General features: G+C 40.3%; 1 protein-coding gene across 1 annotated transcript in view; it reads left to right on the top strand.

The window, feature by feature from the left end:
• Positions 1 to 26286, top strand: part of LOC126248080 (glutamate receptor-interacting protein 1) — a 535929-nt gene that overhangs the window by 350349 nt on the left and 159294 nt on the right. Inside the window, exons 7-8 of the mRNA XM_049948737.1 lie at positions 10553 to 10693; positions 24030 to 24186. Coding sequence (XP_049804694.1) covers positions 10553 to 10693; positions 24030 to 24186 — 298 coding nt within the window. The remainder of the gene's footprint in view (positions 1 to 10552; positions 10694 to 24029; positions 24187 to 26286) is intronic.

The raw sequence follows: 26286 nt of genomic DNA, 5'->3' as shown, positions 1-26286 counted from the left end.
TGTGTGTGCAAATGTGGTTACTCATACACCATTATTTTGGTGGCATCTCAATAAGAACTGACATGAAACTTTAGACTATTCTTTTTATTAATTAGAAAGTTTAGTGATGCAATAATTAACCTGAACACAAAACATAATATTTAACAAAGGATATCCATAATAAAACTTTTAAAATAGTAATGATTTCAAAATACTTTTAGATTAAAGGAGACCACTTACTGAAAAGCAGAAGCATTGAGTTGTCTATAGGTGCAAGCAAAAGGAACACAACTTGCAAGCTTTCGAAGTAATCCTTTTACACAAACACACACGCACACACACACAATAGATTGTGCTGCGGGTTGTGTCTGGTTGGGTGGGTAGAGGAGAGAGGCAGGAGGCAGGGAGAGGGATTGTGGTGAGTGGCTAGCACCTCACAGGGAGGCAGCCAGTTTTCTGGCTGCTAGGAATGTGGAAGAGAGGGGTGGCAGGTACATAGGCTAGGCTTGTGATGCATGATTGCTGAAGCCAGAAGGGAGCAGAGCATGCTGAACCTGATGTGGAGACATGAAATGGGAGAATGTGACAGCATGGGGGAAGGGGAAACTGTTAGGTGAAAGGTGTGAGGACAATGGTTTACTGGGGATCAGGCCCGGGCAATCACAGGAGTGGAGGATGCGTTGTAAGGGTAACTCCCATCTGTTAGGTTCAGAGAAGCTGGTGGTGGAGGAAGGACCAAGATGGTTTGGATCTTGAAGCAGCCATCAAAATTGAACATCTTATGCTCAACTACATGTTGTGACACCAGATGGTCAACCATGTTCTTCAGAACAGTTTGGCAGTGGCCATTCATCCTGTCAGACAGCTGGTTGGTACTCATCCCAACATTAAAAGCTGTGCATTGTTTGCAGCAGAGTTGTTATATGACATGGCTAGTTTCACAGGTAGTCCAGCATCTAATGGGATAGGAAAACCTGTGACAGGAAAGGAGTATGAAGTTTTGGTGAGTGAACTGGACAGATCTTGGACCTTGGTCCACTGCAGGTATATGATCCCTGTGGCAAGAGGTTTGGTGTATGAGTGACGTAGGTATGGACTAGGATGCTGTGTAGGTTGGGTGGGTGACAGAATACTACTGTAGGAGTGGTGGGCATGATCTTGGGTTGGATGCCTCTCACATCAAGGCATAATGAGAAATAATCCAAGCCCTGATGAAGGATATGGTTCTGTTCTTCCAGTCCAGGGTGACAGTTGGTGAAGATGGGGTGCTCCTTTTTAGCTGACTCCTGGGTGTGGCAAGAGGATTGGGGGTGTGTGAGGATATGGCACAGAAGATTTGTTTGTGGATTTGATTTGGGGTTAGTGACCAAAGCCTTTGTGAGACTTTCAGCATACTGGTTGAGGGATTTCTTGTCACCGTGGATTCACTGTCCACAGGTGGCTAGGATGCATAGAAGGGATTTTGTGGTATGGAAGGGATGGCAGCTGTCAAATGTCCCTACATCACCTTCAGCATTCATCGCCCTACACTGGCTCTGACAACCACACATCACATGCCAAGCCTATGTACCTGCCATCCCTCACTCCTGCATTCCTAGCTGGAAAACTGGCTGCTTCCCTCTAAGCCATTAGCCACCCACCACAGTCCATCTCTATCCATCTGCCTACCCTACCCAACAAAACCCCAAACACAGTCTAGACCATTTGCCAAAATGCAGCATTGGCACTGTATGTGCAGCCAGCACTACATAGAAGCATAGTCATGTGAACCTGTGTGTGTGTGTGTGTGTGTGTGTGTGTGTGTGTGTGTGTGTGTGTGTGTGTGTGTTTTACTCTAGCTCAAAAAAGGATTGAAAGCTAGCAAGTTTTCTTTCTTTTGTGTGTGCCTATCAATAGATCAATGCTTCTGCTTTACAGTGAGTGGTTTCCTTTAATCCAAAAGTATTTACTTTCTACCAGAAATTTTTTACAACAATAATTTCAGAAAGGTGCAGATCTATGGCAAAACAAAATACATGATAATACTGAAATAGAGGATATGTGTACATCTGATCTGAACTTTTATTAATAAGACATATAGTTTTCTTTGTTTGTTCCTACAGTGTAAGTCCTTTTATAATTTAAATAAATGATGAACTAATTTTATGGAAAAATGCTCCTTTTTAATACTGTATGATTATGGAGAATTAATTGCTCCAAATGAAAAGTAATTTTCTACTGTAATTTCCAAATAAATATAAATAAAGGCATTTTACTGAATAGATGTACTCCCTCAAGAAGATGAGCATAGTATAAAAAAATATTCAAGCAACATGAGTACAGGCAATTTTAACTCTCTTACAAAAGTGTGCTCAATTTTGGATATGGCAGTAAGGTTTCCCAATCTCAGATAACATTCTACATTATTTCACTAAAAGTAGTAAGAGAGGTTTCTACATTTACTTGTTGAAATATCTGCTTTACACATTGCAAAAGGAATGTCATAATAAAATATAATTTACTGAAATTTGAATTTAATATGATAATATGACAGAATGGAAAAGAAATGGAATTTGAATTTAACAAAATGGTGTATAACGGGCACATAAGTTTTTCATTATTATTGATTTTGTATAACACTTCACTTAATTTCATTGTGTAAATAACATTTACAGTTTCTCTATTGATTCTCTTGCAATTCAGCACATAGTTTGTGTAGCAATTCAAGAACCGAATACACCATGTCCATCATTGTCCAAAAAATCTGGAATGTAATGACTAATGAGAAATGGTCGTTTTTCCCTCACTGAATTTGCAAATGGAACTGGACAGGGTGTAACTAGTACCTTCCACTCTGCACTGCATAGTGAGCTACAGAGTAGGCCTATATGTAATATGGGCACATGATAAAAAATTGGGAAAAAATCTGCTCACAGTCTGCTTGATAAAATCAAGACACATTAGTTTAATTAAACACAAGAAAAGGTAGAAAAATAGAAAAGAAAAAAAACAGTAAATGTATTTTGGTACCACTACAAAAAAAGTTTTGTCAAGAAAGTAAATTAGTGATCAATGATACAGTCCACTATAGTTGTAAAAAATATGAAAAGAAAAGCACAACCCAGTTTCAGGACATGTATCCCATCTTCAGTTGCATCTGAAAAATTGTAAATCATTAATAATTCCTCTCAACATGGTTGAGATAATCAAAGCTAAACAGAACCAACAAAAATTCTTAGAGAAAACTTCCCCACATGTACATTAAAATGTGAGTCCACAAAGGATGCATAACTGAGATTAAAATAGGTTAAAACATGTTAAAATAGCCCATCCTTGGTACATGGCAAGCACAGGATATCCTTTTCAATCTTAGGCCTGTCAGAAACCCTCTACCAGAGGAGGACATACATGAAAGAATGAAGGTCCCCAACTAAAAAAGCAGAAATTACAGTTAAATTAAAAAAATGAAGTATTAATGACCCAAGATCCCAAAACCCCATTACAAACTTACAACATTCCAGGCATAGGGGCACACCACACATGAATTCACATGAAGGTAGAAAGGCAATCTTTCAACCACTGAAATGTCAAAAAAATGGATTATATAGATTGTGCACCTGCAGGTGTGGATCAAAATAATGTAACCTCCTGAGTAATGTTTACAGCTCACCAGTGCTGCAGAGACACACATCAAATCTGTATGAAGCACAATCCTAAGTTAAAATATTGGTGGTAGTGACCATGTACTCATAACATAACTTAGTAGACTGCTCACACCATCTGATGGTCAAAATTTGGATTAATATACCCACCAACAACATATCTAAGAAACCACAAACTATCATCTGCTGCAGTAAAAGCTAACTTCTCTCCAAAAGAAAAAAAAAGTGAGGCACTAATTACAGATTATTGCACATGCACGCATTTCAAACCAACCAATAGGGTCAAATCAAAGTAAATGCACATAATTCTTGTAATACCAGTCAAAAATTCATATAGCATGCTTAGAGAGCATAGTCCCAAATTGTCACTAATTTGTACATGTATAAAGTTGTGGAATAGCTAATGCAAATAGAAGGAAAAAAATAAAACGTTTATAGCCAATGAGCAATCATAGCAGAAGCAGCTAAGTTAGAGCAGTGCTGATCACATTAAGAATAACCATTACAATAAAAAATACAATGAAAGCTTTTTAAGGAATATTGCTCACAGCAGCACAGACCACATCAGTAAATCCAAAATAAAACCAAAATAATAAATCTTTGTCCCTTCTATGTAGATCCTCCCCTAGTGAGGCTTTTTGGCAGGCCTAAGAGGATATCCTGTGCATGCCACGCACCAGGGATTCACTGTTTTAACATATTTTAACCTGTTCCAGCCTCAGTTATGCATCATTTGTGGACTCACATTTTCATGTACATACGAGTGGAGGGGGAGGGTAGTTCCACCAAGAGGAAGTAAATTTGTGTTGTATAAAAATCAGTACAGCACAGCTCCTCAGATAAGTGACGTTTACAGTTACGAGAGTGCTTTTTCTGTTCAAAAAATTATAATATTGAAAGTACTTCTACACAAACAGTTGCAAGAGTGTATTCAGATCTGTCAACACAGTTCTTTACATTTACAATTTGATTTCACTTACTGCCCATCCCTGTGAACCTTGAGTAACATATTCAGATATTCTGTACTTAAGAAGCTGTGAAATCCATTTCAAATTTTTTATGCTCATGAAATAAACTATGAAAATTTTTGTCACACCAGTATACAGCAAAATTTATTCTTACTATTGCAAATATGATGATGATATTATTGTATTGAGCAATAATGATAACACCTTCAGCTGTATTTGCAAACAGTTTTCGAGATACGGTCAACCATCTTCAGGTCTCTAGATAAAGCAAATATATTATTTATCATACTGTACAATAGGCAACATCATAATATCAATATTTACTTTTTTAAATGATAAAATGTTAACTATATTAGACTGAACCAATTTTCATTATACAGGATGTCCTAGAAATGTAGCAAAAAACTTTGAGGTGTTGTAGAGGGTGTCTTGCAGAAGAAATTGAGGATAGGAACCCGTGTCCAAGAACATCATCCAATGACACTACAGAGCTCTGAAGTTGTAGGCACCAACAACTGCCACTAGGCCACCCCTAGGCAAATGTGACTTTTTATGCTGACAGACTGTATGTGGAACATTTCACAATGTTGTTTGTTATTGAGTAATCATGACTGACTGCCACAATTGCCACTGGAGAAGATGAGGCTAGCTTCTGTGTAGGCAGGCCTTGTATCTTATGAATGTGGCCCTTGCTGCCTTGGTGAATGATGGTGTCAGTTAGGGGTTTCCACCTGCAGTTTACTTTTCTCCTGTATAAAATTTTTGGGGTTTTAGAGAGTCCAGGAGAAAAATAAACTGTGAATGGAAACCCATGTGTGGAACCATCATCCACTAAGGCAACAGAGCATCACGTTCATAGGAGACAAGATCTTTCTATACAGATGTTGGCTCCATCTTTATCGCTGGTGATCATGGCAATCAGTTGCAATCACTGACTTTGTAAGACATTCTGCCTACAGTCCATCAGCATACAAAAGTCACATTTATGCTGAAGGGGTGGCCTAGTGGCAGGTTCTGGTGCCTATAACTTCAACACTCTATAGTGTCACTGGATGACATTTCTGGACACAGTTTCCTACTCTCGATTTGTTCCTCAGCTTGGTGCAGTTTCTGGGACACCCTGTATATGTGTAAATGACCAGTGTAGCATTAAAACTATAAAGACATGAATTAAGGATCGTGCCTCTACTGTAACAAATTAGCAGTAATTGTTGGAAGACCTAAAGCACTAAACTGTAGGTACCTAAGGTTGTTCAATAAGGTCTGAAACCTATTAGGCTATAATAACCTTAGTAAGAGGACTGTATTCCACTTGTGTCAGTCACATAAAACTGTCAAACGCTGTGGTGTGCAGTGCATCAAGAGGTGGGATGTAAATGAATAACAGAAATTTATATTTAAGTTGCATAAAACCGAAACACAGCTGTATCTAGGGGCCTAAAGATGTTTTATTGTACCACCAAAACTGGTTGCAAGTAAATAAAAACTCATGCATATGTCTGAAGGAATTATCATTATTGCACATAAATATAAAGCTGCTGTCCCAGTACCTATCAGAAGGTGAATGTACACAAACTATTATAATGTGTTTTGCTGTTTGGCAGTCTCTTAAGGTTTGCTGCCAGACCCAAAAATCAATGTGACTCAATATTTCAGTGATCCATCTTCAAGAGAATGCTGCTGCTGCTGAGTGCCACAGAAAAGTGATCCAAGGCTGCAAATTGTAGTCCTGTACAGGTATCCATACAGTACACAGTGCATGTTCCACCAATCACTGTTGCCGCCTCCAAGATTGGGCTGGTAGAGCACCAACACCAACAATATATCTCACTCAAGGATTACCTTAGAACACTCAGACTGGCTGCACCAAAGAACGCTATCTTTTGATTGAAATAGTATGGGTTCTAGATCCTGCTAAGAGGAAAACCCTTATCTTTATTAATCAAACTTTCCACCAACATAATTTCATTTGTCTCTTTATAAACACCATTCCAAAACCAGAAATACTGGTAACTATCAGAGTCTCATCAGATTTCATCCTGTGCCCCTAATTTAAACAGTGTTCTACAACTGCTGATTTTTCTGGCTGTTATAGCCTTGTGTAATGGTGATGTTCCAAGAACCTCACCTGATCTATGTGAATCAAACAGCCTTCCCACATTGACAGAATTTTTATATGCTAGGCTTCCTAAGCCCAAAATCATATTTGATAGAGCCAAGAAGTGCCCTAATCTTGCAAGGTGGACAGAATACACTCTTAATGTTAAAACTACTTAAAATTATTCTAATCTTGAAAGCACCCAACATAAGTAATAGAGGCCACGGATCTACGCTTGTCTTCATGCACCTCCGGGAATGGTTGAAACTTCATAACCTGACGAATCTGCTTCTCAGGTTCCCTTAAACCCAGCCATCATATGTACAAGTTCTTGGATTAAACTCTCCACATCAAAAATGGCATACGCTTTGCATACCAGAGTCTTAAAGATGTGATTGCTTTGGTACAGTGGATGGCAACTCTTAGCATGCAGGTACCAATCAGTATGTATTGGCTTCAGTGAATGCTATGTCTCAGTGTACCATCAGGTTTTTTGTAAATCATGACATACAAAAAAGGAAGCCTCCCATTATTTTCAAACTCTGTGGTAAAATTAATGCTGGGATGAGGACAGCTGAAGTGATCAAAGATCGGTCAAGTGCATTATGTCCATGAGGCCAAACAAAAAAGGTATCATCAGTGTATCTCCAGAAGTACACTGGGTGTGAACCTCAGGTCCTCAGTGCCCTATCCTCAAAGTCTTCCAGGAATAAGTTGGTGACTATGTATGATAAAGGGCCACCCATAGCTACTCTCTCATTCTGCTAAAAAATGTTGCCATTAAATGAAAAATACATTGATGTCACGCATGATGACAAATCTTCACTGGCTCTTCATCCAGTTTGTCTCTAATCAAACTGAACAATTCTTTCAGAGGGAATTGTGTGAATAGGGATATCACATCAAACTCACAAGTGAATCTCAAGGATCCAGCCTCAAAGATTTCAGCCCTCAAGTAATATCCACCATACAGGAAATATGGTGTTCACACTTGCTGACATATGGGATAAGGACAGATGTCTAGTTCTTCACCAGACTGTAAGTAGGTGCACCTAAATTACTAATTATATGGTGTAAAGCTACCATTTCCTTATATATCTTTGATAGACTTTATAACCTAGGAGAAACAGTAGCACGAGGATGGATGCTTCATATTTACTTGTGAGTTTTGATGTGTTATCCCTATTCACGTGAGTCTCTGTGGAAGAATCATTGAGTTTGATTAGCAAAAAACTGGATATAGATTTGGTGAAGCTTTGTCATCATGTGCTGACATCCATTTATTTTTCATTTAATGGCAACATTTTTGAGCAGAATGATGGAGTGGCAGTGGGTAGCCCTTTGACACACATAGTCGCCAATTTATTCAGGGAAGACTTTGAGGAAAGAGTTCTGAGGACTTTAGCTTTAAAATCAATGTGCTTCTGGAGATAAGCTGATGATAAATTTTTTATCTGGCCTCATGCTTATGACACTTAACTCACTTTTGGACTGCTTCAGCTGTTTTCATCCCAACATTAAATTTATTATAGAGGTGAAAATTGATGGGAAGCTTCCTTTTTTGGACATCATGTTTTACAAAAAAAACCTGATGGTACCCTGGGACACACCAATTGGTACCTACATGCCATCCACCAAGCCCACACAATGACGTCCTTAGAAATCTGGTATATAAAGCAAATGCTATTTCTGACATGGGTAGTTTAATACAGGAACTTGCACATTTTGCAACTGGGTTTAAGGAAAATGAATACTCTGAGAAGCAAATCCATCATGCTATGGAAACTGCACCATCCCCAGAAGTGCTTGAAAATAAATATAAAATGAAGAGCCAAAGAAATAGGTACACCTGCCTAATATCGTGTAGAGCCCCTGCGAGCATGCAGAAGTCCCGCAACATGATGTGGCATGGACTTGACTAATGTCTGAAGTAGTGCTGGAGGGAACTGACACCATGAATCTTGCAGGGCTGTCCATAAATCCATAAGACTATAAGGACGTGGAGATCTCTTCTGAACAGCACATCACAAGGTATCCCAGATATGCTCAATAATGTTAATGTCTGGGGAGTTTGGTGGCCAGCAAAAGTGTTTAAACTCAGAGGAGCATTCCTGGAGCCACTGTGTAGTAATAATGGATGTGTGGGGTGTTGCATTGTCCTGCTGGAATTGCGCAAGTCCATTGAAGTGCACAAGGGACAGGTATGGATGCAGGTGATCAGACAGGATGCTTACTTACATGTCACCTGTCAGAGTCATATCTAGACATATCACGAGTTCTATATCACTCCAACTGCACATGCCTCACACCATTACAGAGCCTCCACCAGCTTGAACAGTCTCCTGCTGACATGTAGGGTCCATGGATTCATGAGGTTGTCTCCATAACCATACACACCCAACCTCTCGATACAATTTTAAACGATACTCGTCTGACCAGGCAACATGTTTCCAATCATCAGCAGTACAATGACAGTGTTGATGGCCCCAAGTGAGGCATAAAGCTTTGTGCCATGCAGTCATCAAGGGTACATGAGTAGGCCTTTGGCTACGAAAGCACATATTGATGATGTTTTGTTGAATGGTTCACACACTAACTTGAAATCTGCAGCAATCTGCAAAAGGATTGCACCTCTGTCACATTGAATGTTTCTCTTCAGTCATTGTTGGTCCCATTCTTGCAGGATCTTTTTCCAGCCACAGCGATGTCAAAGATTTGATGTTTTACCAGATTTCCGATATTCACAGTACACTCATGTAACTGTCGTACAGGAAAATCCTCACTTCATCGCTACCTTGGAGATGTTGTATGCCATCACTCATGCACTGACTATAACACCACATTCAGACTCAGTTAAGTATTGATAACCTGCCATTGTAGGAGCAGTACCCAATCTGACAACTGGGCTAGACAGTCATCTTATAGAGGCATTGCCAACTGCTGCACCGTATCCTGCCTGTTTACATATCTCTGTATTTGAATATGCATGCCTAAACCAGTTTCTTTGATGCTTCAGTGTATTTCTGTGGGCTTTATCCTTAGGCTGGGGGCAAGTTGTTCAAGATTGGAAGAATTTCAAAGAGTCTTAAAATTAAGAGTTTATTCTGACCACCTTCTAAGATTCAGACACTACTCAGCTCTGTAAAAGATGATTTGGGACTTAGGAAGCCTGGAATAAACATAGTGTCATGTCAACATGGGAAGGCTTACATCAGCCATTTAATTCACAGAGTTTGGGACAGGGCATGGAACATCGTCGTCACATGAGGCTACAAAAACCAGAAAAATCGGTAATAGCAGAACATTGTTTAAATAAGGGACACAGGATGAAATTTAATGAGACTCTGATAGTTGCCAGTACATCTGGATTTTTGAACAGAGTTTATAAAAAGGCAATTGAAATTAGGTTGGCAGATAATTTGATTAATAAAGATAAGGATTTTCCTCTTAGTAAGACATAATGTAGAATCTTGCACTATCTCACATCAAAACACATTTTTATGGTGCAGTTGGCTTGAGTGTTTGAAGATAGTCCTTGACTGCTATACATCATTGATACTGGTGTTCCACCAGGTGCAGCACCATCAGCCCAGTCTTGGAGGCAGGAACTGTGGCGGGGACCATATAAGCTGCGTGCCTATGTAGCCATGGCTTGGCTTCATTTTTCAGTAGGTCTCAGCAACAGCAGCATTCTTCTCATGAGTACAGATTGTTTTTTTACAAAAATATTGAGTCATGTTGATTATTGGATCTGACAACAAACCCGAAGAGTTTACCAATAATTATTGTGTCATGTAAGTATATGAAATGTTTTGCTGTTTGTTTATCACTTTTGTGATGTTCATGCTTCATGGACATGCTTTCAGGGACCCCAGAGGCAAGAACTGCTTTAGTGCCAACAATTAGTCCCTGCTCCTCTTCTTTCAGTACTCTCGATTTCCGTCATCAAAGTAAACAGTATTCACGTGCACGTCGACAGCAAAATGAGGCAAGCAATCATGAATCAGGTGAATTTTTGTGGACTTTGGTGTGTAATACTTCACTGCTCTTACATATTTTCATATTATTATTTGGCATGTGTCATACACTTGACAATTTATTACTCAGATATTGTGTTTTTAAAGTACGACTTCCCATTTCAACAATTTTTTTGTCATTTGCACCTTTAATATTTCCTACTACTTTCAGTATGAATTGAAAAAGGAAGTAAGATGTTATCTGATCAGTTTGTTGAAAAACATCACTCATTGTATCAACAGTGGTTTCAACAGCAACATAATTATGTTGACTTTATTATCTCACTGAATTCATATGAAACATCAACACTACCTTGTTACTAAGTTTTTTGTAGGCAGTATGTTCCTATATTTGTGTCATATTAGTTTTATTTAAGTTTTTCTCCATATTGGCCCTGCAGTAGGGCCTATGTCTTTCTTATTTTCAGCTCAGAAAGAATGTAGGGGAAAATGATACAGGATCACTCTCAAAGACTATCCTGGCATTCCATTCAGTGTTTTTGGAAACTGACACAAAACTTAAACCACAATTTTTAAGCTGTGTATTTAACCTCTGTGTTGTCAAGTAGCGTTATTTTATGCAAATTCTGCACCACTTGACAGACTCTCATGATATTTTATATGAGAACATGCTAATTAATTTCAGTATCCATTGACAATGAGGCCATTAAAAGTGAATATTAGCTGTCATTTTTCTTAACATGTCTTCAGTACCTGTCATCTTTAATTTTTTGTGTGTGATTATTAACTGATAATTGGTCTTGCATTTCTGCTGATTAAATACACTCCTCACTTCTTTCACCTTAAGCATGTTTTTGTGTAAAAAATGTTAAGTTGTACCATGGTCTGGATTCCAGTGGCTGGAAAGGTCTGTAATCAGTTCCTATCAGCCTCATGAAGCCAGGCAAGAGTATGCTACCATAAATAAGTGGCAAAATATGCTTTGCAAGCTGCTAAAATACTTAAGCTTCAAAATGAGTAATATACTTTTAAAAGTGGTATCATATTAGCAAGCATGTGTGCCACAGATATAACTACTGCTGCTAAACTCATTGCTTTTATGTTGTGTAATTGATTAGTTGTGGGTTTTATATACCAAAGTAGCACTTCCTGCCAGTTTAGCACAACAAAACCATACTAAAAATGGTGCATTTTGGAAATATCTTTAATGTAGTGTATCACTGAAATTGCAGAAGTGAATGTTCATCAGTGGTGTCAGATGAAGATTAAATTAAAGAACACCAGTTCCACATGCCAAACTTTAATGGTAGCAAAGCAGTGAAGCTCTTACAATTTGGGGCAGCAGGTTGTTCAGCATGTGCAAGAGAAACACAATGAAGGCTTTGTGATTACTTGATAAATTATCTGAATGAAAGCACTGGAGATGAAGAAGCATTTACAACAGTATGCATTGTGAAATTCAGCGCAAGTTTTGGTTGGTGAATGAGGATGATAAAAAGGGTGGAGTTTAGATTACAGTGCAGAACTATGCCAGCCCAGCAGTTTCCCACAGTGTGTGACGAAAAACTATTTGCATATCAGCATCATACAATCGCTCCTAGGAAACAGCACAACTGTTTGCTAGGCCATATGGGCAAAATTGATCAGTTCTGTTTATTTGTATATGCTGTCAGATGTTACAGTTGATGTTAATGGCATTAAAAGTGTTCCTGTAAGGACTTCTATCAATGAAATGGCCAGAATAACAATAATACTGGGTGCCCAGCAGATGGAAGAAAGCTCCCGCCATATGTGATCCTTCACAGGAAATGATACTGAAAGAAAAACTGCTTGCAGGGCTTATCTCTAGATGCCAAGCAAATGGGTGGATGTCAGATGACCTGAAGCTAGATTGGTTGAAGGTTGTTTGAAACAGAATACCATGTTCTGTGCTTTACAGAAGGACAACGGTGGTGTCAGATTCTTTCAGGGGACACCTCACGGAGAAAATTAAGGATCTGATAGCAAAGAACAATGCAGGCCTGGTCATAATTCCTGGTGCCATGACTTCACAACTTCAAGTAATAGATGTTGTTGTGAGTAGACCTTTCAAGGTTCCCCTGCAACAGCTTTATAGTGAGTGGTTTCTTCAAGAAGACCATGCCCGTACTGAGGGGGGCAGAGTTAAAGAAACCCTCAGTACCCATGCTGGGCCAGTGGATCCTTAATGGTGGTGCAGAATCTCAAGTGATTCTCTTATAAAAATATTCAACAAGTGCTGTGTATCCAATGCTATTGATGTCTGAGAAGATCTACATCTACATAGATACTCTGCAACCCACCATAGTGTGTGTGACAGAGGGTACCCTGTACCACTGATTGTCATTTCCTTTCCTGTTCCACTTGGAAATAGAGCGAGCAAAAAAAGGCTATCTGTATGCCTCTGTATGAGCCCTAATTTCTCATATCTTATCTTCATGGTCCTTATGCGCAATGAATGTTGGCGACAGTAGAATCGTTCAGCAGTCAGCTTCAAATATGTTCTCTAAATTTTCTCGCTAGTGTTTCTCAAAAAGAACATTGCCTTCCTTCCAGGGCTTCCCATTTCAGTTCCTGAAGCATCTCTGTAACACTTACATGTTGTTCAAACCTACTGGTAACAAATCTAGCAGTTTGCCTCCGAATTGTTTTGATGTATTCCTTCAATACGACCAAGTAGGGATCCCAAACACTCAAGCAGTACTCAGGAATAGGTCTCATCAGCATCCTGTATGTGGTCTCCTCTTTCCTAAAATTCCCCTACAACAGTTCTCACAGTTCACATGCTCATTCCACCTCATATCGCTTTGCAATGTTATATCCAGAAATTTAAATTACTTGACTGTGTCAAGTAGAACACTAGTAATACTGTATCCAAACATTTCAGGTTTGATCTTTCTACTCCTCTCCATTAACTTACATTTCTCCACATTAGGGCTAGCTGCCATTCACCACACCAATGGGAAATTTTGTTTAAGTCATTTTGTATCCTCGTGCAGTCACTCAACTTCGACACCTTGCTGTACATCATGGCATCATCAGCAAACAACTGCAGACTGCTGCCCACCCTGTCAGCCAAATCATTTATGTATATAGAGAATAGAGAACAACAGTGGTGCAATCACACTTCGCTGGGGCACTCCTGACAATACCCCTGTCTATAATGAACACTCACCATCGGGAACAACATACTGGGTTCTATTATTTAAGAAGTCTTCGAGCCACTCACATATCTCTGAACTTATTCCATATGCTCCCACATACTGTGGGAGGAGTGTCACAAAGGAAGAAATGCCAGTATGCTTACAAGCAAAGATAGTGGTACCAGTGCTGAAGACAATTATGACAATGTGTACTTAACAGGATCATATGCAGTGGGCCAAAATGAAATGGATTCTGTACCTTCCATGGCAACAACAAGCTCAGAATGCATACCATTCTGTTCATTGCATATGAAAATGTTTGTGTATGGCAGGTTATATTCAGGGCCTGAAAATACCATGTGGTGTTGAAACTGGTAGCATGTACTAAGCATGTATTAAAAAGAATAAATGATGGTACATTCATATGCACTGGTTTTATCATTATTCAAGTACTATGTGTCTGGCTGTAATCCTACTTTCCTTCATAGATTACCAGAGAATGGTGATGATGGTGCCAATGATTAAAAGTATTGATAGCACAGATATAGTACACAAAAAAGAAAGAAAAATAAAAATTAAAGTAAATTGTTTCTTTTTGTTTATTTTATTTCAGAATGTAGAAACCAATAAATGGCGTAATTTTAGAATAGGTATAATGTTAACTATTTTAAGGAGATACCTTATATCCCCAAATAGTTTGTAATTTTGATTGGACAGATTATGTTAAAAATAAAAATTTTTCAATGAGATCTTAAAAACATGGGGGGAGGTGTTGTCTTACTCAGTATCATTTTGTACTTGGGTAAATATGGTCACACCCATCAACTGAGGACACAGTAGTCTCACACCAGTTCCCCTTCATTCATTATCCTTATTGCACTGTAACATACACAAGCCAAAACTCATAACAACCAGCCAAATGTCTTGATTTATAACTTCCTCTGCCACTAACCTATCAGACCTGTCGAACCTGCATCAAAGACGAACTTGTACATACAACAGTTTATTGTAATTGTTATCATAAAGGCCTATGTGTTGCAAATACCTGTATTTTAAAAGAGTGCAATGCAGCATAATTGTTCAAGGCTTCACTCATTTTAATTTATCATTTAAGAGCAACACAGACTGTCACACAAGTTCATGAACTCGTAATTTCTTTCCTACATTTATTCTGAATTTAGCTTCGGGTTTGTACAGTTCTCATCAATTTCATCTCTAAACAGTCTTCATCAATGGCATCTGAAGATTTCTATGCACTGTTTGTAAACAGTATAAAATACTATCTATGGACCTAATAGGACTGTTTGTGTTGTATCCTGTAGTGATTCGTGAGTTCTAAGGCAGAAAGCAGAGAATGAAAGATACAACAACAGTTAGATAAATATCATTTATTTAACTTCAATGGGTTTCAGTGGAACACAAGTTCAGGAAAATCCAGTGTACAATCCAGAATAATCCAAATCTGTTGGTGAGTCCATATTAACACTGTATTATTACTAGAGAGGCTGAGTATCTGCAAGAGTAGAACATGCAACTGTCCAGGCAAGGATTGCTTGCGGCAGACTTCTATACTCTTTGATAGTGGCACTGCCTGTGCCAGGCGAGGGGCATGTCTGTCATGCAGCCATCGGTTGGTGGCTCTGGGTGCTGTGTGGCTGCCTCTGGGGACAGTATTCTGAATGCCTGGTGTCAGCCTTTGAACTGTGAACTGACACATCGAGCATGGTGTATGTGGCAAACACCACTGTACATCACCCAATAAAATGCTTCTCTGTTGTGTTTCTTATTTGACTGACTCTTCTCTGGTAACAGTTGTTAATTACATGTCTATAAGTACACTGAAACATGAAACAAAAGTCAATAAGTCCACAATGCAATAAAATAATTGCCCTGAGTCACAAGTAAATTGTTGATGTTGACGTTAGGTACTTTGTGGCTGAATAAGTATACCAGTGCACTGGGTAGTGAGACAATTCCAAGTTTCAACAGTTTTTACTAATCTGAAATACAGCTGATGGTAGGGGGGTGGGTGTGTTCTACAAACCCATGTCATTGTTTGTTCAAAAGCACAGAGGAGAGGTAAACAAGCATCTAACGAGGGCTTGTTCATCTTCACTACACCATTTTTCAGGCTGAACCTGGAGGTAACCTGCTGAAGTGGAGCTATAATCAGAACTGTCTTTGCAACCAGAACTGCTGGCTTGGAGCCATGTGGCTTTCTAAAGACTGGCTAAGCAGGTTACATGCCCAATTCTGTTTTTGGACTCATGATTGGCATAGGGGAACAGCGTGGCAACTTTGGTGTTACCTGTGGTGACGTTGGCATCATCAGTCCAAACTGGAAGGCCTGGCTGTATTGCAGAAGGGCATACACCCCAGGATGCAGCATCCCTGTCCCCATGTGGTTCCATCATGCCTTGAGGTCCAATACCACAAGTAATCAGGCCAGTCATACTGCTTGTGGGTGATGGATTTGCAGGGGCTGATTAAATGTTGTGATTTCACTTGCACAGATCCGTCTTCCATAATCTTATATGTGGATACCTTGACTTGAGATGTGCTGGTCCAGTTGGCCCCCAGTCCAGAAGCACACATTTCAGCCCTCAAGCTGAACAAAACTTCCTCGGAGACATTTTAAAAATCACAGACTTTTTCAGGATTGTGCAGGCAGCAAATAAACACTTTGTGGCTTGTCCCCAGGTGGCAGTGGTTCAACCACCACCAAGAGGACAAAATTCTCATAAGTCCTTTTCCTGATGGTGGTGCTGTGCTTCATCACTTTTGGACATGTCAGTGACCTCTGAACAGCCAGTTACACTAAATCAGCATATGCAGTGGGGGTCTCCCATCTTGTCCTGACTGTTTCACAATGCACAACCATACAGATTGTACAGATCACTAGGCACACTGCACCCATTGTGGAAAGGATTGGCATCTCCAAAATGTTTGCCACTAAGCATCAGGACAGCCGAACCCCACTCCATACTTGCATTAAGAGACATTGCATGAACTCCAGGCCATTGTTCTCCAGGGCAATCCTCCTACCACAAGTTGTTTATTGATCTCATGATTGCACATCGGGACATTTGTTTCCAAGCAGGCACAGGAGCAATGGTTTCCCCGGTGAACTTCCCAACATACGCTTGTCTGTGTTTCCCAGCAATGGCCCGACCTTCTCAAGTTGGTTGCATATTGTGACAGCTCAATTCCCCTCAGAGGTCAGTTCACAAATACAGCAGTGTACAAGAAGGTTACATGGCCAATAAAGCAGTTTGTTGTCAATAGTCACTCGCCTGGAAACATTTTTGGCGTAGATTCTTTCTCACTGTTTTGATTCTCCATCACGGGTGAAGTTCAGTTCACCTTTGACATGGTTCCCTTCCAGGAATTTGATGACTATGAGCATCTTTCATGTCTATGTTCAAACTTGGCCAGGGATGTGCCACCAATTTTAAGGTGTATATTTCTCTACATCCTGATGCAGTGCCCCATTTCTTTTTGGCATGTTCATTTCCAGTCCCCCTACAGACAGCAGTTAAGCTTGAACTTGATTGCCTTTATGAAGCAGGGATAATTGAACATGTCAAAACTACTGCTTGGGCCATGCCCCTGGTGGAGGTTAAGAAACAGAATGCCTCCCTCTGGCTATGTAGAGATTTTGGATCAACAGTCAGTGCCAGACACATGAAACCTACCCCATACCATATCCAGAGGATCTTCTTACAAAACTTGTTAGAAGTGAATATTTTTCTGAGATAAACCTTGCCAATGCTTAATTACAGACCCCTGCATGAAGAATTTCAATGCGTTATGCTCATCAATACACCCTTTGGCTTGTACAAACATAAACGTTTGCCCTTTGGGATCACTTCCGCTCTGGCAATCTTCCAGAGATGCCTAGGACAGTTAACCGTGTCCATTTCCTCTTGTACCAATTACCTGTGTGACATAATAGTTACCACCAAGACCACCAGCATAACCTCTGCACCCTCTTTACTATGTTGCATGATACCATACACAAGTGCTGCCTACAAAAATGTCAGTTCCTTCAGGAGCAAGTGGAATACTTTGGACACTTATTCAACAAAAATGAGATTCTTCCCACTGATCACAACATCTCAGCTATTTACTCTCTCCTATGTCCTCAGAAACTAAAGAAACTGAAGGCCTTTTTGTGTAAAGTGAAGTTCCTTCCACAAGCAGCAAAAATTATGCACCCACTCAACCAGTTGCGGAAGAAGGGCATTAATTTTCAGTTGTGGGCTGTCTGTGAACATGCTTTCACCCAGCTGAAGGACATGTTACTCTCGGAACTCTGCCTTATGTCCTTTCCTCCATCACATCCCGTTGTTTTGGCATCTGACATTTCCCCTATAGCATAAGTGAAGTGCTTGTGTTCCATAACAATCATGGTACTTAGCAAATCATCACCAGTGCATCAAAGACCCTGACACATGCTCAAAGAAATTACTCACAGATCGAGAAAGAGGCTTTGGGAATCATCATTGCCATTAAGAAATTTCATGTGTACCTCTTTGCGACTGGGTTTACCCTCATTGCTGACTAAAAATCACTGGTAGCACTCTTTGGGCCATACTCTCAGCTTCTAGAGTGAATGACTCAAAGGCTCCAGCATTGGACTCTTTTCCTTAGTTTTTACAGTTACACCATTAAGTACAATCCTACCACATAACATGCAAATGCGGTTGCACTCCCTTGTCAACTCTCAGGACAAGACTTAGCATTTGACCAACAGGAGGTATCTTGAATAAAATGTTCTCGGGTTTCCAACCGCATCAATTGCTTAAAACTACACGAGCTTTCGGCCAAGCACTCCTTGGCCATTGTCAAGAGTTATGACTGCCAGTGGGCTGTTGGTGCACCCTTATATATACTAGCTGCCGGCTGTGGCATCACTGGTGCCCGTGACATTGCCATATATGGGCATGTTTTGAGTCAGCGTTCAATGTGCCCTCTTCAACCGCGCGATCGCCGGATCCCACACAGCACTGAGCTGCAAGCCACCGTCTCTATTCAGGGTGTTTGCGGTAATTTTTATTTCATTAGCTTCCTTTATGAAACTGTCCCAGAAGCCGTTAGTGTGAGCCATGACAGAGGTATCATCAAATTTTATGTGGTGACTGTTTTCTAACGCATGCTCAGCTAACGCAGATTTCTCTGGATAGCGTAGGCAATAATACCGCTCATGTTCTTTCCTGCATTGTTCCACAGTATGCACTGTTTGTGCAATGTACTTCTGGCCACACTCACAAGGTATTTCGTAGACTCCATGTGTTCTGAGACCTACTTCATCTTTAACTGGTCTCAGTAATTGATGGATTTTCGTTGGAGGCCTGAAGATTGATTTGATCTTGTGTCTTTCCAACAGGCAGCTTATCTTGCCTGATGCAGCGCCACAGAATGGCAGCAAAGAAAGTTTCTTTTCTTACCCTTCGTCAGTGGTCTTATTCTGATATTTCCCAGAAATCACTTCTTTCACTTGATGGGCGCTGTAGCCGTTATTCCTGTAAACCTTGCATAGGTGGCTCAGTTCATGGGGCAGGTTATTGTCATCTGATATTACTCTTGCACAATGCACCAATGTTTGTAATACTGTGTGATTCTGTGCTGGATGATGATGGCTGGTGGCGTGCAGGTACAGGTCTGTGTGGGTAGGTTTTCTGTAGACGCTGTGGCCAAGGCACCCATTTCATTTATGGTGGACAAGGACGTAAAGGAAGTGCAATGCATTATCTTTTACCACCTCCATGGTGAACTGGATATTACTGTTGATGCCATTGAGGTGTTCCAAAAACTTGTCTAGTTTCTCACGTCCGTGTGGCCAAATGACGAATGTGTCGTCAACATATCGAAAGAAACACTTCGGGTTCAATGGTGCAGTATCTATGGCAATACCCTCAAAATTCTACATGAAGAGGTTTACAACAGCTTGAGCCAATGGGCTACTCATTGCTACACTGTCTGTCTGATCGTAATACTGGCCATTGTTCACGAAATAGGAGGACGTAAGAGTGTGCCTAAATAGCTCAACCATGTCACTTACAAAGTACTGGGAAATTAGGTCAAAAGTGTCTTTGATAGGCACATTCGTAAACAGCACTACTACATCAAAACTGACCATAATATTGTCCTTAGTAAGGCGTAGATTGTTGATTCTGCTGATAAATTCTGCTGAGCTTTTTATTTGATGTTCACAGTGTCCCACATGTGGAGCGAGGAGCTTGGCCAAGTACTTCACCAGCGTGTATGTTGGAGAACCTATTGTGGACACAATAAGGTAGTTTTAAGCAATTGACATGGTTGGAAACCCGAGAACATTTTATTCAATGTTATCATCATGAGGCTCTGCATTCATACAGGAGGTATCTTGGTTCAACATTGACATAGAATGTAAACACGCCTTGGAAGGTGTTAAATGGCTTGCCCATTTATTTTTTCAAATCTACTGATTCAGAACTCCAGGCCTGCGCTCACCTTGCTCATCATTTGTCTGTTGTCTCTGATGTTCTCCTGCTGAATGCAGATGCAGATTCCCACCACATTGTCATCCTGACTACCTTATATTCTCATATCTTGGAACTCTCCCATTGTGAGCATTCTGGTATGTCACAGATGAAATTTCTTGCCAGACAACATGCTTACTGGTCAGGTCTGAACAAAGAGATGGAGGTCGTGTAGGGCAGCTGTTCTGCATGCACCCACCATCAGGCTGCTTCTCCTTTGTCTTTCACCCCCTGGTCCACTCCATATCATTCCTGCAACTGCAGTCATCTGGACTGGATTGGTCCCTTGTAGACTCTCATTCCAGCTACCCCATGTGGTTAGCATGGCATCTGCCACTACAACCACCACACTCAGTGCACTTACCCAGATTCTCATCATCCAAGGGCTTCCCTACACCCTCCTGTCTGACAACCGGCCCCAGTTCATGGCAACAGCCTTTGAACTGTTCTGCAATACCAGTGGAATTAAAATCTGTTTAGCCCACTGTCTGACCCATCCTCCAATGGTGAAGTGGAGCAGATGGTATGTAAATAATAACTACAAGTGTTGAAAGCAATGGCCAAATCCTCCTCCACATCAGTGCTCATGATGTTCCTGAGCACCTACAGGACCACCCCTGTCCATAACCACAGCCCGGCAGAGCTCCTTCATGGGCAACAGCCATGTACTCTCCTCCACTTCCTGGCATAACAGTCCTCAGAACCTGGATCCACGACATTGGATGATGCCCATCAGGTTCAGTCATCTGCGCATGTTCCTATGTAGAAAAACTTTCATGGATGCTGGGTACAGTGGTGAGCCACCATTGACGGTACCTTGTGCTGGTTGATTCTCCATGGGGTTTGGAGTGTCGGTACACCAACCAACTCCGTCACCACTTACTGACTGCGCCACCATCAGTGGGTCACTCAGACTGGGACCCAACTGCACAGGTACAATTTGCACTCCAGGGCACCCCATTGGTGGTTCCCATGGATATAGGTTTGGAGGTTGAGCACATACTGCAGCATACATAACCTCAATAGTCATCTCCCACATCGCCAGTCTCCAGTGCATTGTCTGACATCTCATGTTCCTTCTCCCAGCTGTCAGGCATCTCCACCAAATTGCCAATTGTGCAGCTGGTTCACCTTCTGAAATGACATACAGGGTGCTTCAGGCCCTATGCACCCATTTGGGAGGGAGGAATCTGGTATCCCAGTCTGACAAGTTCAAAAGCTCACCAGAATGCCTGGAACTAGATGACAGCTGCTAGGTGGTGCTCCTAATGTTTGCAAGTGCTGCTATCACTGCTTCAGCACTATACATAGGCCAGGACTCATGTGCCAGCCCGTTGGCTCCTGCAGCTGTGCTATAAAGTTAGCAGCATGGGGGCTGGGCCTCAGTTATGTTCCAACTGTGCTCTCATATCATCTCTTGTAAGCAATGTTGCTTGGTTTCAGATATTGCTACATATGAGCTCTCGATGTGGTTTACACTCCAGATTTGTCATTCTGTCATGTTGTCTTGTTGTTTGTCCATCACTGTTGTTGTCTTTTGTGGTTTTCAGTGACTCACCATCAACACCTTCAGTCTGTTAGCCAGTGTCTCCCAGCCATGTCAGATTCTGGGTACTATGCATGGAACAACTTAACCACATCCTTCACCAGGTCTTTAACTGCCTATTGTTGTTCCTGGAAATGAAAGATTATTCTACCCACAGCCCTTCCCACCCATCCCAAAGTGGTAATACACTGCATTCCCAATCTACAAAATATCTTGCTTGATCATTATTCCACATCTACTACTAAAGCCTTGCTACATGGGTCATGTTCCTGATGAAGAGCCAGGTGCCATACACACCCTGTTTCAGTTCTGTGTCAGGCATATCCTGCCCTATCAGAGTCCAGTCAGCTGGTGAAACAAGTCATGCCTTACAACTTTCACACAGCCTTTTATGTGTACATAAGTATTAACCAGCTGCCCACCTGAATGAATTATTACTGCCAAAATGTGTAAGATCAGTAAAAGTTGATCAACCAATGGCAAAACACATTACCGAGCACAACATTCACAAATGGCTGCTCCAGAATCCATGCCATCTGGACCTTGTCCCTCCCCCCCCCCTCCTGCCCTCCCCCCTCATCAAAAATGACTTACAGCTTCTCTGAAATTCATAAATGGGAATAAGACTTACAACATATTTTTTGATAACCAATTCCTCATAGACTCAATCGTCACTAAACCATACAGTAAACTGCATGTCTTTGACATATGTAACAACTATCATTTCCCCATGATTTTAGCCATTTACAGTACCAACATAGGAAGGCCATGTTGGCTTATGTTACAGGGCCAGATCAGCAAGGCATCCAGACTGTTGCCCCTACAGTCATTGAAAATACTGTCATTCCTTTTCAGGAACCATATTTTAGTTTGGTCTCTCCTCAGATATTCTTCCAATGTGGTTGCACCTATGGTCCAATGATTCATATCATTGAAACTCCCAAGCCAACCCATTGAGGAAAAGTTCCTGGTTCCATATCCATCCATGAACTGCCAACACTAATGCAATCATCATAATTAGTCGAGGGAAATTTGTATTTTTAAGTGATGTTATTCATTTGATTTTATATAAAAAAAATTTTGATCTTTCTACTTACTTTATTAGTTTTCCAATATCCTACACTCATGGGAGCTACCATATTTTACAAACTATGAGACACACTCTTTTCTTTGAAAAATTGTCTCCAAAATTCAGGTGTGTGTTACACTCGAAATTAATACAAAAATGCCCAGTGTTTGATTTAGGCTTAAAAATGGCAATATATTCCATGCTGCAGAAACCCTACCTCTGTCTGGTAACATTGGATTCAACTGGCAGCGGCAGTGCACTAATGTGATTAACATGAGTTGCAGGGATTCACGAGCTCGCTAACACTGTCTCCCACCTGCCCTGCCATCACAAATCCAGATTACTGTCTAATGCGTTATTGCAGTCTACACCAGAGAACTTGAACTGAAGCTGATTTGTGTTATTGGCAACAGTACAATATTTTTGTTAGTAGGTAGGTTTTTAAAGGGCAAAAAGTAAATGGTATTCATATGATGTGGCCTAGCACTAATTTATCAATAAGATTTATCAGGGTGTTTATATACAAATCTTTCTCCAAGACCTTTGTAACACACTGCAACTGGAAAGAGGAAATATACAAACTTGTCATTATTGATGGGTAGTTAATGCAACATTCAGAAGCAGTTTGTGATAGCTGCTTCAGTCCTCTCAAATATATATTTCTAATATATTCTCACATCCAAAACTCTCTCTCTCTCTCTCTCTCTCTCTCTCTCTCTCTGTGTGTGTGTGTGTGTGTGTGTGTGTGTGTGTTCCATAGGAAATGTTATCCTGGAAGTAGCTGCAGGAGTAAAAATAGTTTATACATAAATTTTCTCCTATTCCCACAAACAACAGGCTACAACACTTTAAAATGATCTTGGAATAAGCTACAAAGTAAAAATATTTTGTAAACCTCATTCATTTAAGTTTTTTCCAGTCTGTAGACAGATAGCTCTATGGGCAACTTGTACACCTGTCAAAAGGGAAACATATTAAACTTCCACAATATGTAATTTGAAAGTTATTTGGATAATAACTGCTGCATAAATTTTATAAAATTAATGTGTATTTTATTTTCTTATAGGTTCAGTGACTAGTGCTGGCTGTACTGGTGTATGCCACTCAGAGACAGTGTACCTAACTCTTCAGTCTGATTTGCATGGTTATGGAATAGCTGTACAAGGAACTTCTGCAGGGGAGGTTGTTGTCTCTGGTATTGATAAAGATAGTCCTGCTGACAGGTAAGCTGCTAAAAGGCTGATGAGAGGAATACTCTATCAACCTCATTTGCAAATAATTTTTTGTATAATAAATTACAGCATGTAAATTACCATCTGTTCTTGACAAAAAAACCATTAGCTTAAATTTAGCTGTTGTAGCCTTTGATTGTACAAATTGAAACTGAAAATATCAGACACTGCTGGAGCACATTACAGATAAAATCAGGAAAAGGGTACATTATTGATGAAAAGTAAAAAGCATAGGGATTTAAAGATGTTTAACAAGGGTTTTTCTGGCTTGAATTACAAATGTAGCATCTGTAGCTTCATAATGTTATTAACACTGGTAAAAATAATCATGTTAAATGTGTCATTGTCTTGAAACCAGATGATAGTAAGAATACCTAAGGAGTGAGCATTCAAATTCACAGGCCATGATTTTTGTCATCAACCTACATTACCTTTCCGATCATGTGATCTTGGTATGGAGTAGGGTTTGTCTGTGAGTGTTCTGCAGATTTGCAATGCCATTACTTCCTTATTACAGTCAGATCCTACACTGAAACACCAAAGAAACTGGTACAGGCATGCATATTCAATTACAGAGATATGTAAATAGGTAGAATATGGCGCTGCGGTCAGCAACGTCTATAAAGACAACAAGTGTGTGATGCAGTTGTTAGGTTGGTTACTGCTGTTGCAATGGCAGATTATCAAGATTTAAATGAGTTTGAACATGGTTTCATAATCAGCCCACAAGCAATGGGACACAGCATCTTCGAGGTAGCAATGAAGAGGGGATTTTCCTGTATGATCATTTCAGAGTGTAGTGTGAATATCAGGAATCTGGTAAAACATCAAGTCTCCAACATTGTTGTGCCTGCAAAAATATCCTGCAAGAACAGGACCAACGATGACTGAAGAGAATCATTCAATGTGACAGAAGTGCAACCCTTCTGCAAATTGCTGCAGATTTCAATGCTGGGTCATCAGCAGGTGTCAGCATGTGAACCATTCAATGAAACATCATTTATATGGGCTTTCGGAGCTGAAGGCCCACTCGTGTACCCTTTATGACTGCACGACACAAAGCTTTATGCCTTGTCTCAGCCCTTCAACACTGACATTGAATTGTTGATGACTGGAAACATGTTACCTGCTCGGATGAGTCTTGTTTCAAATTGTATCAAGCAGATGGACATGTACGGTTATGAAGACAACCTCATGAATCCATGGACCCTGCATGTCAGCAGGGGACTTTTCAAGCCAGTAGAGGTGCTGTAATGGTGTGAGGCATGTGCATTTGGAGTGATATGTGATCCCAATATGTCTAGATATGACTCTGACAGATGACACGTACATAAGCATCGTGTCTGATCACCTGCATCCATTCATGTCTGTTGTGCATTCCAACAGACTTGGGCAATTCCAGCCAAACAATGTGACACCCCACACATCCAGAATTGCTACAGAGTGGATCCAGGAAGACTCTTCTGAGTTTAAACACTTCCACTGGCCACCAAACTTCCCAGACATGAATGCCTTGCAATATGTCATTCAGAAGAGATCTCCACCCTCTCATACTTGTACAGATTTATTGACAGCCCTGCTGGATTCATGGTATCAATTCCCTCCAGCACTACTTCAGACATTAATTGACTCCATGCCATGTTGTGTTGCGGCATTTCTGCATGCTCGCATGGGCCCTACATGGTATTAGGCAGATGTAACAGTTTCTTTGGCTCTTCAATGTATTTGAAGGTAAGACTGATTTTACACACACATTTCATAGACATCCTCACTCTTTACATTGGATACCTGGAGTGAAGTTGGCTTAAAGCTTTAAAAACCTAATTCAAGTGCATTTTGCTCCATCTGTTTCCTTGATACATTGTTATCATTGTAATATGCAAGCCCACATTAATATTTGATATTCAACAATACTTATTTGATGCATTTTATGTACAAATTTCCACTGCACAACAGAAAACACACACACACACACACACAAGTACAAATTTGTACCTTTCAAAATATTTGTCAATAAAGTATTTTCAGTGCACTATTAAAATATTTTAGGGACGAAATTGTTCTGTTTTTATTTTATGGTAGCATATTTTT

This window comes from Schistocerca nitens, chromosome 3 (assembly GCF_023898315.1).
Source record: "Schistocerca nitens isolate TAMUIC-IGC-003100 chromosome 3, iqSchNite1.1, whole genome shotgun sequence".
Classification (NCBI taxonomy): Eukaryota; Metazoa; Arthropoda; class Insecta; order Orthoptera; family Acrididae; genus Schistocerca; species Schistocerca nitens.
The sequence above is the reverse complement of the archived record's forward strand: the minus strand, read 5'-3'. Positions and strand labels throughout refer to the sequence as shown.